The 16,934-nt window shown below is 54.4% G+C and overlaps 1 protein-coding gene across 1 annotated transcript in view; it reads right to left on the bottom strand.

Moving 5' to 3' along the window:
• Positions 1 to 16,934, bottom strand: part of PCNX2 (pecanex 2) — a 176,629-nt gene that overhangs the window by 137,909 nt on the left and 21,786 nt on the right. The window contains exons 6-9 of the mRNA XM_081296999.1: positions 14,985 to 15,132; positions 14,719 to 14,864; positions 13,203 to 13,296; positions 4,023 to 4,167 (exon numbers count right to left, since the gene is read on the bottom strand). Coding sequence (XP_081153125.1) covers positions 4,023 to 4,167; positions 13,203 to 13,296; positions 14,719 to 14,864; positions 14,985 to 15,132 — 533 coding nt within the window. The remainder of the gene's footprint in view (positions 1 to 4,022; positions 4,168 to 13,202; positions 13,297 to 14,718; positions 14,865 to 14,984; positions 15,133 to 16,934) is intronic.

Raw genomic sequence — 16,934 nt, 5'->3', positions numbered from 1 at the left:
GCTCCTGCCCCTCTGCTGGCCTTGCCGCTCTGATTCCAACTTTCTTGTAGCTTCCCAGGACATCACCCCCACCAGGCACCAGGAAGCACAAGGTGCAGCACCCTTCAGAATGAATCCTTCAACAATCCGAACTCTCGACCGTCCTCATGTGTGGACGAAGCTGCAAAACTGCCTGCAGGTACAGTGTGCTCATGGAGTCGGGGAACAGCTGTCCACCCTCTGCCCACCTGGAGACCAAGAAGGAGTTTTCACCAAGTGCCTCTGTGGCACAGTGACTGCAGGGTGCTCGGCAGCCCAAGTGACAGGAGGCTGCTGCTGGACCCCACCACACGCTCTGCCTCCTCCTCCTGGGTGTGGAGCCTGGCAGAGGACACCAGCTTCGTCACCCGTGCAATGAGGTCACTACTTGTCACACTCACTGCACCCCTGAGCCTTCCGTGGGAGCCTTTGGTGGGTGTCTTCCATGGGTGTCTTCCGTGGGAGCCTTCTGTGGGTGCCCCAGCCCCTGGATGTCTTCTATTTCTGTATGAATGTTAAATTGTGGTAAATATATATATGTATGATTAAATCAATCACTGTGACCATTTTTAAGTGCGTCTACTGCCTGCTCACATGGTGCAGGAGAGTTCCAGAACCTTTACTTCCTGCAAAACTGAAACTCTGTATTCACCAAACAACTCGCCAGCCTCCTCTCCTGCAGCTCCAGCTACCTCTGGCGTACTGTGGATGGACTGCTCTGGGACCCTGGGTGAGTGGGCCCAGCAGTATCAATACTTCTGTGGCCAATTTCACTCAGCACCCTTGAGGTTCATCATGTCATAGCAGACCTGGGAGTTCTTCCTCTTCAGGGCTGAATAATACTCCATTTGCACATACACCATGTCTCAGTTACACCCGCTGCACCTTTCGGCTATGGTGAACAGTGCTGCCACAGCAGTGGTGTGCAGGCACCTTTTCCAGGTGGGGCTCTCAATCCTTGAGAAAGCACCCACTGGGTCCCCCCAAGCCATGATTGTATTTGTTGCTCTCTGTGTGTTTTCAGACTAGATTTGAGGCCTGCTCTCCTTCCTGGTAGGCTCACAGCAGAAGGCACAAGGACTTAACAGAGGGGCAAAGGGGAGGAGGGAGTAGGGGCCAGCTGTGGCGTAGACCTCAGGGTGACACAGCCACTTCCTCTGAGGACCTGCAGAACTCCACCAGGAAGCAGGTTTTGGAACCTCTCCTGTCCCCACCGCCACCTCCTGACTGGGCTGATTCCGGTGTAAAACCGGGAGGCCGAGGAGGGAAGCCCACACACAGGAGGGCTACACGCTGATCCGGCCGCCTTCCATGGCAGGAGGACCCCAGTACAGGACCGGCTGTGACTTCCCACCAGGAGCTCAGGGCACGCCAGCACACCTCCCCCGCACCGCTCCTGGAGCCCCGCGCGGGAGAGACCCCAGGGCGCAGGGGCCTGGTGCGCGTCCCTGAGAAGAGGGACCAGTGCCTCCTGCAGAGGGTCAGGGTGACAAGCGCAAGGCCACGGTGCTCTTCCTGAGGGTAAGAGGGGGACGGGGACCCACAAGTGGGGCACAAGGCAGGACCTGAAAGAGTCACCTGAGGACGACGTCCGCATGTACAACATGATGGCCCTGATTGGCTGAGCTGTTTACTGCTGCCTTATGAGCATTCTGATTGGCTGAGCCTTAATGAGCATTCTGATTGGCTGAACAGTTTATCGCCGCCTTAATGAACATTCTTGTTTTAAAACATCTCGAATTTAAAGGAAAGAAGAAAAATGTGATTTCTTTTATGGAAAAATAATATTCCCAGAATTTCAGTTGTTTTGCTTTAGATACCAAGGAAGTCAAGAGCTTTATGATTTGGTGAATCATAAAAATTATTCTTCGCCTACTTTCTGGTTCAAAATTCAAATTCGAATCCAAATTTTCTCATCATCTTAATATCATTGGTTCGCTCAGTTGGTAGATGTTTACTGTGCAGATTGTAGAAATCGAGAGGATCACAAGAGAGTGCCTCCTTAGGGCTGGAAGTTTCTGGGGAGAGAAGAGCAACCTGTCCACACAGCGCTGCAGACACGCGCACATCGGGACATGTCGTGCAAGTGAAAGACCTGGGGACATAAAAGACGGCCCCCTGCCACCTAGAACAATTCCCGCCTGAGCGAGTTCAAGAGAAGAAGGAAGGATTCTGATCCTGCCGGTATCGCTACCAACGACTTAAGTCCCTGTCACAGCCCACACCACTCTTCCCAGGCCGCGTTACCACCTCCACTTAACTGTGGAGGCCCCACTAGGCCCGAAGCCACAGCACGGCTCCTCCAGTGACCCAGCGAACCCACGGCCGCAGCAGCCATCTCGTCGGCCACGTGAAACCTCTTCCAGCAAGACAGAGCTCGAGAGGCAGCGCGTGGGGTCCGTGGTGAAGCCAGGTGGAAGGCGCGCATTTGAAGAGACCAGAGGACAGACAGCAACAGCAACGCCACCTGCAGTCCAGCATTAAGGCAGACGCGCCCATGGGGACCCTGGGTCACAGCCTTGTGTTACAGATCTACAGTCAGGCTTGCGGCTGCGGGGACAGACCATGCGCAGTAAAGCCAACACGCAGAGGCCCACTGTGTGGAAGCGAGGCTGCCTCCGCGGACCCTCCCCCAGGGTCAGAGGAGGCGCGGATGAGCTTCAACTGCAGTCCTCCTTTGCGGGACTTGGGGATGTTCCCCAGGTCCTCAGTAGGTGTCGCCTGAGGGTGGAAGGAGAAGCCAGGGGAGAAGAGAGGGAGGGCCGCTGGACATAGAAGCAGCTCCCAGCAGACACAGCCCTGCTGAGAAGGGGGCTTGTGGGGACCCTGGAGCCGGAGTGGGCTGGGAGAGCTCAGGGCAGAGGGTGAGACAAGGACTGGAGCCCAGCTCTGACAGAGGCACAAGGGGCACGGGAAGAGTCCGCCAATGCCCCAGTACAGGACCCCGTGCCCCAGGTGTTCCAGGGGTTCCCAGGGAGACCAGGTGACACCAGACAGGAGGGGACCTGGCACAGCATCTGCACAGGCCTGCCAAGCAGATGGGGAAGGGGCGCAGAGCAGGTGAAGGAGGCCAAGGGACCAGGCACACCAACCAGACGAGGCTGGCGCCACAGGGCTGGAACACACAGCTGGAGCCCAAAGGGCACAGGTGCTCTGGGTAGTGAGGCGCAGAGGCTGGCTAACCCCTCGAAATCCTCATCAGGGAGTAGAGGAGTCACAAGGGAAGGTGAATACGTTCAGGTATTACAAACCCTGTGCCCCTCTCGCCTGGTGACTGTGCCACCGGTTGATGCCACCGTTCTTATACATTCTCATAAAGAAGAAAGCTGTGAAGGGTTACAGGAGTGCCAACCTGGCACTGACCCACAACAGTGGCCCTGAGCCACACCTATCGTGACAGCTCTTACAGTTGATCAGTTTAGGAGTAAGGAGCTGCTTGGCTTTCACAATATCTGGGTAAAATAGTAGCAATGCCACTGTCACAGGCCTAGCTGCCTCCCAGATCCCACCAGAGCTTGGCTGCAGGAAGGTCGGATGTCAACGAGGTTTCTCTTGGGAAAATAAGGGAAGGCTTCAGGTGCTAGACCTCTGACATCACCTGCTCCAAGAATAACATCTCTCTTCAAGTCAAATACCTAGGGATTTTTGAATATTTAGTATAATACAAGGTTATCATAATTTTTTAAAAACACAGATGTTTTAAAAACCATGGGGAGAAAGGCGAACTAGCCCACGAGTTCTTGTGGGACCTGTGCATCCTAGCAACCAAGATCAATGCGAATGAATTTCTAATGCATTTGGAAAAGCCAGTGAGATGGTGGCAATCCTCTTAGTGTCGATGGAAGGTCACCTGCTGTCCCATCCATTCTCTGTACTGCCAAGCATCAGAGATGCATCTGCAATTCACCAGGGACACTGGAATCAGTGGGAACTGACTGATGCCCTGGAGCCAGGGCTCAGAGCTTCTAGAGCACTCAGAAACAGCAACCCTGCACCGTGCGTACCCGGGGCGTCTCTGACTGGGTTCTGCGGGCCACCATGAGGAGCAGCTGCTGTTGCAGGGCGCTGACGGCAGGGTCCCCAGAGGACGGGTCTGGGCTCTCAGAAGTAGTGGTGCTGGAGGAGCTGGTTTGAGTGGTCTGAATCTCCCTGAGGATGGAAAGAACAGCATCTGTGGTTACCCGCGGGAGCCAGAGGCATCTGTTCATTACACACAGACCTGTGGACACTAGGGATGCCCACGACAGGAGCACAGGGGCCCCGACAGCCAGTGTGAGCAGCTGAGCGTCCCCAGTTACATACGCGTGCTCCCTGGGGGCACAAGGCCAGCCCCGCACATGCAGAGATCATCCAGGCTGCTCAGAGGGGCAGCGTGCGGTAGGGATGGGCACGGGTGTTCTGGAGGCAACAAGCTCAGATTTCTACGTATGGATTGCTATGGGTTCTAGGCTCATCTACCGTGAAAACAATGAACGGTGGGCTGGTGAGTCCCCAGACCCCAAAGAGCAAGAAGCAGCAATGGGCATCTCTGCAGCTTCTCTGTACCCCACACTCTTCTGCATCACCCCAACATGCCATTGCAAGAAAAGTGCAAATTATATGCAAGAAATGTCACTGGCCATTGAAAAGGGGGCATTACGAAGTGAGTTATGACCCATGTCTGAATAGCTGTACTGTGTCTAACAGGTGGATGGGCAGGGTTAATGGGCTCTTTGAGCAGTCTTGATCGTGGCATTTCCCCTTCCACTCAGAAAGCAAAACCAAGACCCCCATCTGATCTCCAGCTGGATGCCCGTGACTCTTAGGAGTCGATACTGGCAGCCTGTCCATTGGTCATTTCTAACCTTCAACATAACCCCCTTCTATTCAACCATCCAAGACTAGGTCCTTCCCTGGACCTAGGGGTCAATCATGGACACCTCAGTCACTCATCTGGCCAGTGCCTGGCTTTGGGTTGGGAATATAATAAAATCCTAAAAAGTCATCATGGAGCAAAAAGGAGTCGCCTAGGGATGGGGAAATTCATGGGTAAATTTTTATAGTTCTTAAAATGTCACAAAAGTTAGGAACTGCTTTTCTCCTGGCTTTTAGAGGCTATGTGAGTAAGAAACACCTGGAGCTACAGCAGTCACATTGCCACCATGAGGCACTAGCCCAAGACTGCAGACAGAGACAAACTGGCTTCCTGATGACAATGAGGAGCCTCTGAGTCAACAGCCTTGGCCTGACCACACCTTTGGTGTCTGGCTTTCTGATTGATCGTGGCTCCTCACTGCTGAACCCATTTTGGATCAAGTCTTGTGCTACCTGCAGTCCAAAGGCACTATGCAGACCCCTGGGGAGCCAGAGGCCACAGAGACAAAGCACCTGTGACTCCCAAGCACATGCTATGTGATCAAGACCCACAGGTGCTGCTCCTGACAGACAAGGCCGTGCTCACAGACGCAGGGGCTTCTCTGCACCATGGACATGACTCAGGGCTAATGACACATTTGGTGGAGCCTTCCTCACAGGGAAGTGAGAAGGGCCGAGGGCCCACAGGCTCCTGCACCCGCCCCATGCTCGACAGCTACACCACGGCTCCTTCTGCAGCCTCTCCACGTCCCCAGGAGGGCCGCATCTGCCGCGCAGGGGACCAGAGGGGATGAGAGCCATACTCACTGAGCTGGCTGCTCTGCACAGAAACCCCCCAGGGCCGCCACGTCACACAGGGAGACACACAGAGCTGGTGCCTCTCCTCAGCAGGGTCAGAGGGGCCGCCCTCACCAAGCCAGAGCCTTGTGGAAACCAGAGACCAACCTGGCTGCCCTGGGCCGGGCAGGCCAGCAGGAGCGGGAGCACTCGCCTGCTCTGGGCCCAGAGCCGGATGCCAGGCTGTGCTGATGGGCCCCCTCAGGGTGAGGGCCTGAGAGAGCACTGGCTGGAGCCAGGCCTGCAGAGCGCCCTGCCAGGAGCCAGGATAAGAGCAGGTGCCCATCAACTGCACCCTTCCACGTCACTAGGTCACCTCCAATTGCACAACAACAATAAAAATAATAATAATATGTGGGTTTCTTGTGAAACCACGTAAATGTGCAATTTAAGGATCCACGGTTTGGTTTCCTCCACAAAGTCCTGTGGGTGAACTCTAGAATTGACAGGAGCTGGGGATCAACGATTGTTCTGCTGCTTGCTGTGATTGGATATGTGTCGCTCTCTGGCAGCAGCCAGCTCCTCAGTGACACGGCTGTGAGAGATGTCAACAGCACATGTGAACAAAGGCTTCTCGTTCTCATCTTGGAGAACAGCATGACCTCTGGACCTTTGCACATGACATGTGCACTGCAGGCATCTCTGTTGCCAAGAATGAGGAAGAATGGCTTACCCTTGATGAGCATCTAATTCTTTATCATACAGACTTCAAATATCAGGTTAGGTCGCCTCTGAAGGAACCACCTCTACAGAAGTTGAGCATTCCAGAGAAGCCCAGGTGAAGTGCTGTCCTCTGAGTACTTTGGGCCACAGTCTTCATCACAAGGCTTCCCGTGGGGCCAGGAGGGCAGGCTCAAGCGGAGAAGATCCCTGGCCTCAGTTGAGTGCACTTCTCCAGGGTCCTGCTCATGTGCTTAAAACCCACTGACCAATGGGCACCAGCCAGCTCATGCCAGCTCCCAGCAGGCTATGATGTCATCAGAGTCACCACAGACAGGTGGCAGGAGTCCCCTGAATTGCTCCCAGGTCAATGTCCTTTACCCCTCTCAGACCCTCTCTCAGCCAAGGGCGGTGGATACCAGCTAGAGCCGATGCTTCCTCCCACACTCATGGCGTAATGTGCAGGGCACCGCGCCAAGGACGGCGTCCCCCCTCAACCCTGCAGAGAGAAGGGAAGTACCCTCGCCTGCAGGGGAGGTTTCTGAAGTACAATATGGGACACTCGGTGCACCTGGTCCCAACCATCCCGCTCTCTGCTTAGTCTCTGGCAAACTAGTTCTCTGCGGGGTGGTGGCAGAGATAAGCTTCTGGAGACCAGCGTGAGCTCACGCAGCAGCAGAAATAGGGGTGTGTGGAGAGCCTGCAGGAGGAGCAGAGATTGCAGGCTGGAGTCCATCGAGGCTGGGCCAGTACGGAGCGTTCTCATGTGGACAAAGTTGGCTGGATTTAACCGTGGATACTGTACCACGTAGACGCCTGTGTTTACCCATCTGAGCCGTGGCCAGCACACAAGCAACAAAGCACACGGGCCAACAGCACATGTGGACAGAGGCTTCTCGTTCTCACGGGCCGTGTCTCCGCTTTCCCATGGATAGGGAAAATCTGAAATGCTCAGTCTTCAGATTTTAAATGACAGTCTCCTAGCCCCGAGGCCCCTCTTGTTCCTGTCCCTCCTTGTTTTCCATAACTCATGAGGACAGGGCGCCCAGAGAGATGGTGTAGAGGTGAGTCAGCGCAACCCGCTCACCACCCCTTGCGGAGGAGGTCAGAGTCCAGCAGCTCTGTCTCAATCTGCAGCCCAGGCCTGCGAATGCTCACAGGGACGCCTGTCCAGCGGGCAGCAGCTCTCCTGGTGAGGACAGAGGGGCCTGCGTGAGTCTCCAGACAGCGGCAGGCCGGCAGGCCGCGGGCAGGGCAGGCAGCTCTGCAGCACGGGGTCCCACTGCCCCCATGTGGCCACCAGGCGCACTGCAGCAGGCCCTCCTCCCTGGCAGGACCTGGGAACCTTCCAGCCTTGGGGCCCTGGCGGAAAGTGTGACCTCTTCCCAGTGTGGCTAAGAAACCAGAATAAAGGCAGGGGAAGGATCAACAGTGAAGGCTCAGAAATGAGGGAGCGGGATGTAGGAGGACGGAAGCTGCCTGCTCCTGGTGGGCCTTCGGTTCTGAGAACCAGGGCACCTAGAACCCCAGGTGTCCTTCAGTGTGAAGCGGCACACAGGCTGTCAGCCACACAGCCACACCAGCCACACCCACGGTCTGGATGCTATGACCAGAGGTCAGCGCTTCCACCCGCACCTGCGTGGACCTGCACTGCACCCCAAACACCACCTCCTCTCTGTTTTGAACACCTTACTCCCTGCAGGGCCCCCACCTCCTCACGGCTGTTTAAACCCAGCCACCATCTCTTCTGAATCAGTTCCGGGGAAATGTGGCTTCCCGTCTTCAGGAGCCGACTGCATAACCCTCCTGACTGCAGGGACAACTCTGGGGTTTGTCCCAGCAAGTAAGGGTGGTTTTGTTGAGGTAAGGGTCAGGGAGGATGAGTGTTGTCAACAAAAGCATGACAACCAGAGAAGCACGAAGGCTAAGAACCAGGACTCAACCCACACTCAGCAGAAGGTACAGGGGGCCTAGAGACTGAGGGCAGCCGTGAAATCAAACCTGACTTATAAGCTGAATAACACCGGCTTTGATGTGTGCTAGATGGATTCAGAAACTGTAAAATCCAGGAATAAATTAATTTAGATAATGACATTGTGAACTATTCTGTGGAGGTGCCATCTTTGGTACAAAACTCCCCAATAGCAATGCTGTAAACTGATCTGTTCCAGAGGACTCTCCCATCCCGTAGACTGCTGTGCCCATTGTAGGAGCTGCGTGTCCTCAAAATGACAGTGAGTCCCATGTCTCTGTATCAGCTTCGGAGCAGTCTGCATTCGCCTGCTGACCACACTGGGAGAACTGGACTCATGCTGAGATAGAGATCTCTCAGAGAAGAAAGCTCTGCTCTGTCACACTGAAGAACTTCTAGGCACAACAAGTCCAACTCTTGGCTGAACAAAGAACAGACGCTGTTGGACACTAACTGCAAAAGTCCACTCCGCAGTGAACCCTTCCAGCCCAGAACACAGGGCGCCCACTCGGAGGAGCCACTCGGCAAGGACACGGGACGCTGGGCTGGGTCAGCTGCCAGCAGCTTTTCCAAGCAGCAGTTCTAAATGCTGGGGTTCCAGTCGAGGGTCCCTGTCCTTGCTCCTGAGGAAGCAGCACTGCTCAGGGCACCTGCGCTCTGGCAGCTACTGCACAGCCGGAAAGCACTGCTTCCCATGGGGACAGTGGGCCAGGCAGGGAAGTGAGCTTCCTCTCCCGGCTTCCTCCAGACGTCCCCAGGAGGCTCAGAGCTACACTGCTAACAATTCCCTATTCATACTTGGGAGTCGGGACTTAAGGCTCTCATGGCAACAGGCTTAGTGACAGCGAAGAACAGTGGGTTTCTTGCCAACACTGGGTCAGGGCTTAATCGCCTAGTTGGAGGCCATCCCAGCCATTAGGGTCACATTACAGGGAAAAGACTTCTTTTCTAGTACCTTCCATGGCCAAATGGCTTAGAGACAGTCCCAACCAGGCATCATTCCAAGTTTGAGATCAGGGTTTATGTTACTGTGGCAGGAGGTCTCAAAACTAAGTGACATAGGAACTGGGGACACAACACCAAAATGTCTGCTGCAAAATGCCCCCAACACCAGGATGCTGGACCTCAGCAGGCCAGCAGGGAGGGCTACCTGACAGCCCACACCAGGTGACCAGGAGAGCACCAGGAGAAAGATTTCCTCCTGGCCAAAAGCCAGGGCCTCTTGCTGGGTGACGTCCCAGCAACCTTCAGCCACCATCTGGCCACTTCCAGCCAGAGATGGCAGCAACCGCTGGAACTGACCAAGTACCCTTCATGGTGGGACTGTCTTGAGCACCGCATATCCTCTCCCAGACTTAAAAGCACCCCAGTGAATTAATTGTGGAGGTTTTCCCTCTATTTACAGGATAGAAAACAGATGCTTAAATGGCTAAGCAACTGTACCATGTCAAATAAAAAATAAACAGCAGTGCTGCAGCTCACTCCAACTCAGGCTAAGGCAAGAGGCGCTGAAACGCCGGGCCTCTGCTGTCAAGCACGTCGAGTCTTGGGGCCGGGTTTCCCTCGCTGCCAGCTTGCTCGACAGGACACGGCCTGGGACGCCTGAGTTCTATGCAGAAAGGCTCAAGGTGACTCGTTCTCTGGTTTCCCACTCACAGAGGAGAGGACCACGTTCCACATTCCAATGTACCGACCAGGCCACCGCCCACACTGTGCCTCCCATCACTCCAGGTGAGGAGCTGGAAGCTGAGGCTCCCACTTGAACAGGTAGTTTCTTTCTGCAAAGAAGCCGCTTCTGCTGCATCAAGGACAAGAGTGGGATCCTCAGCCCGGGCACTTCACTCCCGTTCAGCCTCTCCCCACGGCCCCTCAGCACCAGCTAGAGCCCCACTGGGCCATGTCTGTCCATCATGCAGTGAGCCTCAGGGCAGCATCTGCTGAATACTTGCCTGGAGGGCCAAGCACAGGCTACAGGGACACAGCAGCCCAGCAGGACCTCGAGGAGGAACAGTGGGAACCTACCGGGGAGAAGGGTAAAACTCCCAGGAGCAACTTAAGAGACGGATTTGTTTTCCCAGGAACAATCAGCAAGGGAAGCCTAAGAGGAGAACTGTGACTGGAGTCTAAAGGCTGAGAAGGCCAGAGGGCGAGTGACAAGGGGGACTTCAAAGGGGGCCTGGAGGACCCTGCAGTGGGAGCACTGGGTGCCTTGACGTGGATCTAGACATGGGCACAGGCTGGCAAGAAGGGCCGAGAGCAAGCTGTCGGGCAGGGGTGTGGGGCAGGCACACACAAGTGACATGTGTCTGAGAGATTTCAAAATACCTGCGTAGACGCTCACAGCAAAGGAGGGTTTCCAGCTCCTGTGGACAATCCTGGAAAACCCAGGCACTCCATCCCTCCACGTACCCAGGTCCTGAGCCACTAGCCTGGCCCTGCGGGGTCACTCTTCACTCCAGTGTTGGAGACAGTGACCAGGAGGTAGCCCTCACCCTTGGGGACAAGCAGGAATTGAAGACATTAAACTGAACCAGCTCGTTCATTTTTCTCCTGTTTTTCTAGCACTTTTTCTTTCATGAAGTCATTCAAAGACACCCAGGTCACATTCACCACACCACAAAGCCCTGAGGATTTCTGACCCACAGAAATCAGCCGCTGCCTGGCATAGCTTCCCAGGCCTCAGACCTAGGGAGGCGTCCGAGCCCAGGGTATGTCCACGGCAAGCACGTCGACAGCAGCCGCCCACTCCACGCAGGACCAAGGGGCTGCTCCTGGGCACAACCTGAACAGAGGGCAGCTCGTGACCGCCCTTCCAGAACCACTGGGCATAGCCCCGTAGCTGCCAGGTGAAGGGCTGGAGCTCGTGCTCTTGTGTCAGGCAGGAAGCAGCTGCCTCTGCCATGCCAGGTGAGCACTGCAGGGCCACCGCACCCTCATGGTCCCGCTGCCTGGCCTCGGCACTGACTCCTTCAGAGGCCAGACTGTGTGGAGGTGGGCATTCCTGAAGACCGCTCAGCACAGAAGTGGCTCCGTGTGTCTCTAGGCCTCATGTCTGTCAGCACCGGGCGGCTCCTCAGAACCCTGAAGACCAGACCCTCAACACTGCAGGAAGAGCAGGTGGCCCGTGGGGCCGGTGAGCAAGACCTCCTCCATGGCAGTGTCCACATTCCAGAAGTGTCAGGTCCAGCATCCCCAGAGCCTTTCTTGAGTGGAGGGAAGGGAGTGGGGTGGTGGGCCCTTCCTGTGTGGTACAGAGCAGGGCCCAGCTGTCCCATGCATCTGGACAGAGCTGGGCAGTGAACGCCATTCCCCTAGCCCACCACTGCCCATCCAGTCCCGCGCCGTGCAGCCTGACCTTGCCCAAAGCCCTGCACTAAGACTGAGCCTCAGGGCAAAGCTAGGTTCAGGTAGCGCTGGGAAGGGGACAGGCTAAGCTGAGATCTCCCCTCTGGAAAGGAGACAGGGAGGCACTGGAGGACTTTGTGAGGGAGGATGGTGGAGCAATTAGTGGGAGGCTCTCTGTGCCACATGTCCAAGGGATGAGGATGCTGAAGACCCACAGCCCCACCTCTAATCCCGTCTGCACATGTCCGTATGTCAAGGCTCTAGGTGTGTGGCTGTCCTCTAACCTATATTGCTGGCTGACTTCAGCTGAAGTCTTCACACAGGATCAAGTGGAAGGTCGTTTTTCTGGGGTGGGGCTGGCAGGTCTTCACACCTCACTTTGGGGTGGAATGGTAGGCTTCCGTGTGCCCTAGTGTGGCTGAGGGACATGCAGACCTTTGGGGTAAGGGGAGGACAGCAGGCCAGCTCCACAGCTGTATTCTATGCCCTGACTTTTGGGTCTGAGCAAGCGGCCATGGTAGAGCATCCCGACAGGAGGTGCTGGGGGCCGGAGCTGAGGGGTGGACAGCGACCCTTCCTCTTCTCTGGGGTCCCATTTACGAGGAGACTTAGCATGCTTTCCGGAGAAGAGGAGGAAGGAGTAGAAGGCCAGTGGGAGTGGGGACAGTGCTCTTTCCAGGGGCGACTCTGGGGCTTGGGTGGCTTGGAGCAGAGTGCGGGGGCTGGGGTGGGGACGAGCTCCTGAGTCGGAGAGCACCCTGCAGGCTGGCACACTGCGGGGACAGGGCAGTCGCTGTGCCAGGCTCCCACTGGCTCTCCAGGAATCCCCACACACGCCTGGGAAGAGTGTGGGGCCCCAGGAGCTGGAAGTGAAGTCAGTGACGCTCTCTCCTCCTCTCCAGGTGTGACGCCTGAGACACTGAAGTCACCAGGGGTCCCTTAGATCCTGAAATGCACACACAGTTGTAAAGATGTGTGCATGGTTCACCTGCGTGCCCAGGGCCAGTGACTGAGGCCTGTCCACCTGGATTGTTCTCAGGGAATCGTGGAGCCTGGGCGCACCCCATGTCCAGTCCTGCTGACCAGCTTGACAGCAGCCCAGCACACATGGATGCGCACATGACCTGGACGTGCCAGTGAACTCAGTGCAGCCCTATGTAACTAGGAAAGCTGTTCACACACTGCAGGGTGCGGCAGGAAAGCCAGCCACCAAGCAGCGCTTCCTCAGGATCAAGAGCCACCTACCCTTCCACAGCACTGTCCCCGACAGGGCCACCAACTTCCTGAGTGAGCCCTTCTGTTGCCACGGGGTTCCTCCCTATTTAAACCTCCACATTACGTTCAGTTTTTGGTGTAATGAAAATGGTTCTGTTCTGCACTCGTTATTCTGCGAGGTCAGTTCCTCTCTGGCATGAGAGCTACGCCTCGATGTCCCCAACATCCACGCCTCCCTCTACCCTGCTCCACACTCCCCTGCGGTGCCACAGCCCAGACCTGCCAACAAGGGCCCACTCACCGGGCTTGGGAGACGCAGGCAGAGTCTGATGGCGGGTGCTGCAGGGAGCCTTCCTTCTGATTCCCTGACTTCAAGTAACAGGATCTGACCTCCCCTGCAAAGTCGGGAAATGTCAGCCAGGTGTGTCACAGGAGGGTTTGCATGCAACTTACTGGGGACCACTGTGCACTGCAGGGCCACAGAGCGTGCATCATGAGGAGGCACACGACGTCCAAAAGAAACTTTGCTAAGAAAACGTTCTTTGCCAGACCTCCTCAGTAGTACACTTCACTACTTAGCAATTTACTGTTTTAATCAATTTATTCAAATCATCTCTTAACTCACTGTTTATGTATTCCCTTCATGTGCCAGCCTGATCTTGCCCAGGCTATAATGGCTGTTTTCTCTCTTTCTCTTTCTCTCTCTCTCAGACACACACACACACACACACACACACACACACACACACACGGTACTGTGCGCAAAAACAGGCTTATTAAGCATGCAGTTTTGATTGGCAGACCACATGAGACCAGCCCTTCCTCTGAATATGCAGATGAGAAAGTGCCTCAGCAGCTGCCTGTGTGTCAGCCTGTTAATGAGGAAAGCAAAGGACGGGATTCATCTGCAGAGTTAAATTAGCTCTTCCAGAGGGCTCAGGGTACCGAGGTGTGAAAATCGGCCCTGATGCAAATCCTCTCCCTGGAGCACCGTCCTAGTCCTCCTCCTCGGAGGCCCAGGAGGCACAACTAGCTCATGTGCTGTGAGCACCTGGTACGTGACCCCTGCCTCCACGGTGCAGAAGTCAGTCAGCCTGGCCCTTGGAGGGTCTGACAGGTGCTGCTGCTGTTCTCCACAACACGAGTCTTTTATCTCTGCAACTTTAGAAGCGCCGTGAGTGATAAGCTACGGCACTACGTAAGGCAGCCATTCAACTCATCCTCCAAGCTAGGGCCTTTCTGAGAGCAAAACAACAAGCCTCGCTCGTCCATGAGGACCTTGGCCAACGTGTGTCCCAGGAAAGCCAGCACTCGTGTCTTATCTTTGGAACCTTGAACTTGCCACTTATGTTTCTCTACATATACCACTAAGTCCTTTTTATAAGAAGGTTCTGAAAAAAATATACCAAGGGCAGATTCTCAACATATATACAATAAATACATATGTGGTCCTGGGCAAGACCCTGAGGAGTTTACAACCAAACACGTCATTCATCAAATGAGTACAAGTATATAAATAGTTACAGGCTATGAAATTGGCAAATAAGGCAAATAATAAGATATTGGGGGAGCCAGAAACAGCTGCTCCTGGTTAAGGCTGGGAAGTTCAGGAAAGATTTTCTCGATGCTTACCTTAAAACTAAAATGTGACAGATAAAGACAAATTGCAAGCAGTGCAAAGGCCCTGAGGGATGAAGAACACATGGTTCCCAAGAACATTATTTGGTAAATCACAGGTAGGTCCACCTGTCCCACCATTCATGCAGATCCCTGAGAAAGCTGCCGCCCCCACCCTTCCTGCTCCCCCTGAGACTCACCAAGTCCATCAATGAAGACATGCATGGCGTCCACAGACATCTCCTCTTGCACAGATGTTTCAGGCCCACTGATGACTTGCAGGACAGAACTGTCTTGTTGGGAAGTCACCCTGTAGATTATCTGCCTATGCCTATTGCCCTGTAAACTTAACAGGCAGAAAAGTCAAAACCATGAGGAATCCCTCCTCATCCTCAGGGAAGCACTAACAGAAGCAGCCAGGAGATGGGCCCTCCTGCCCTGCACCATGCGCCAGGGAAGCACTTACAGGGCCGCTGTCCTGGCAGGCTGAGCGGGCACGGGGCTGGCACTGGCATGGTCCTGTTGTTGAGAGTCTGGCTGTCCTGGTTTGGAATCCTGTCCACAGGGCTTCTCCCTCTCCAGGTCTTCCTCCTTCCTCCCCTGGGCGCTATGATCTGGAAAACACTGCTGGGTGTCATTATCCTGTGAAATAGGACATTAAGGGGGTGTCCCCTGGGAATAGGCTGAGAAAACAGGAACTGGAGTAGAAAGAAATCTAAGCAGCTCCTCTGAATTCCAGATGCTTTAAATAAATTTCTATTCTGCTCAGTAAGAAAGCTCCTGAATACACATGAAAACAGAAGTGTGTATACCTCCAAGACACCACAAACACCGTCTCTCATTCACACCAGGATTCGGGATGCCCTTGGCTAACTTGGCAGCATGCCTGTCCATGTGGAGACCCTCATTCACATCATGGCCTGAGAACTCTGGCGGCATGGCCAGGTGAACGCGGTCCCTAAACACACCTGCCCTTCTGCAGCAAGTCCCTCTCACCATTGTCCAGTCTCCAGATCAAAGGGCTCAAGCTGAAGCTGAGATGGCCCCTGATTCAGTGGGTACAGCTGACTTTGTGTCCTGCGCTCAGCACTGGGCACAGTGAGACCCCATTCCGGCTCCTGGCCCCAGGCCGTGTGAAGGTGAGTGAGATCTCTGAAGTTGACAGGCACAGGTTGGGCTCTGCGCTTTATAAATCCTCTTTAAGCAATGGATCAAAACAAGGGCCTTAGCTCGTGCTGTTATGCAAAATGCCCCACAGGGCCAGCCCTTGCCCTATGTGAACACACCTAATGGTCACTTTCAAGGTCAAAAAAGACCAATGTCTTTCTATGACCAAAGATACCAGCTGTGGGCTCTGAAGCCCCTAGACCTGGGCCTGAGAGATCAGGATCAAGGCATGTGAAGTCCCCACCCATCAAGGTGCACTGTCCTCACCCCACAGAGCTTGTGCAGAGACCCGTCTGTGGGCATAAAAATGCTGCCACGCACGTGACCAAGTCCCCCACCCTCAGCCGTCCAGCACCTCGAGGAAGCTGCAGGCTCTGAGAAGACAGCCTCCCAGCACCTGTGTGACACGGCTCCTGTCAGGACGGAGGCTCCTGACCACCAGGCAGGGCCTGCGAGAGGAAGGGCCAGCACAGCAACAGTGGTGGCCAGTGATGGGCCGCAGAGAAGCCCCAGAGGCCCTGTGGAGACGGCGCTCCCTCCACCTGCTGGAGGGCCCCTCCGTCCACCTCTGTCCTACCTGGGTCTCCCATAGGTCCTTGTGAGATCAACATATGGACTTTTTTCCTTTACCCTTAAAAATATTTATAGGAATATTTCTGTTTGTAAACATGCTACACATTCACTTTGTATAAAAACCAGAGAAAAGGAAAAATTTAAATCACTCCTGATCTTGCCATCCTAGTAATTACACCAGGGTCTATTTCACCAATCCCCCACTGTCTTTTTCTCCTAGACATACACATGTGTTCTACTAAAATGAAGTAGTAATAAAGATGCTCTTATACCTATTGTAATTACCTTAATGCATTACAATATTTAATATCTCTAGATATTCTTCTACATCATCCAAAAACAGTAGTTACGTAATATTACATGGATACAGTGTGATGTATTTAACCAGATCATTATGGCAAATCAGGGTTGTTTTGATTTTCTAAATTAGAGACAATTCTTCCATTAACATCTTTACATACCTTGATGATTATTTTCTTAGAAATTTCTAGAAGTAAAGAGACTGAATTTACAAAGGGACAATGACCAGACAATATACACAGACACAGGGCTCTGACCCACCATCTGTGGCCCCCAGCCCAGGAATTGAGCAGGCTCTCTCTAGGCACCAGCCCAGGAAGCCATCAGGACACCCAGAGGTCAGGCTTGTGGGAAGGCAGACACCACTGCTCGCAGA

Source organism: Spermophilus citellus (assembly GCF_964194105.1).
Source record: "Spermophilus citellus genome assembly, chromosome: 6".
In the NCBI taxonomy this organism is placed as follows: domain Eukaryota; kingdom Metazoa; phylum Chordata; class Mammalia; order Rodentia; family Sciuridae; genus Spermophilus; species Spermophilus citellus.
The sequence above is the reverse complement of the archived record's forward strand: the minus strand, read 5'-3'. Positions and strand labels throughout refer to the sequence as shown.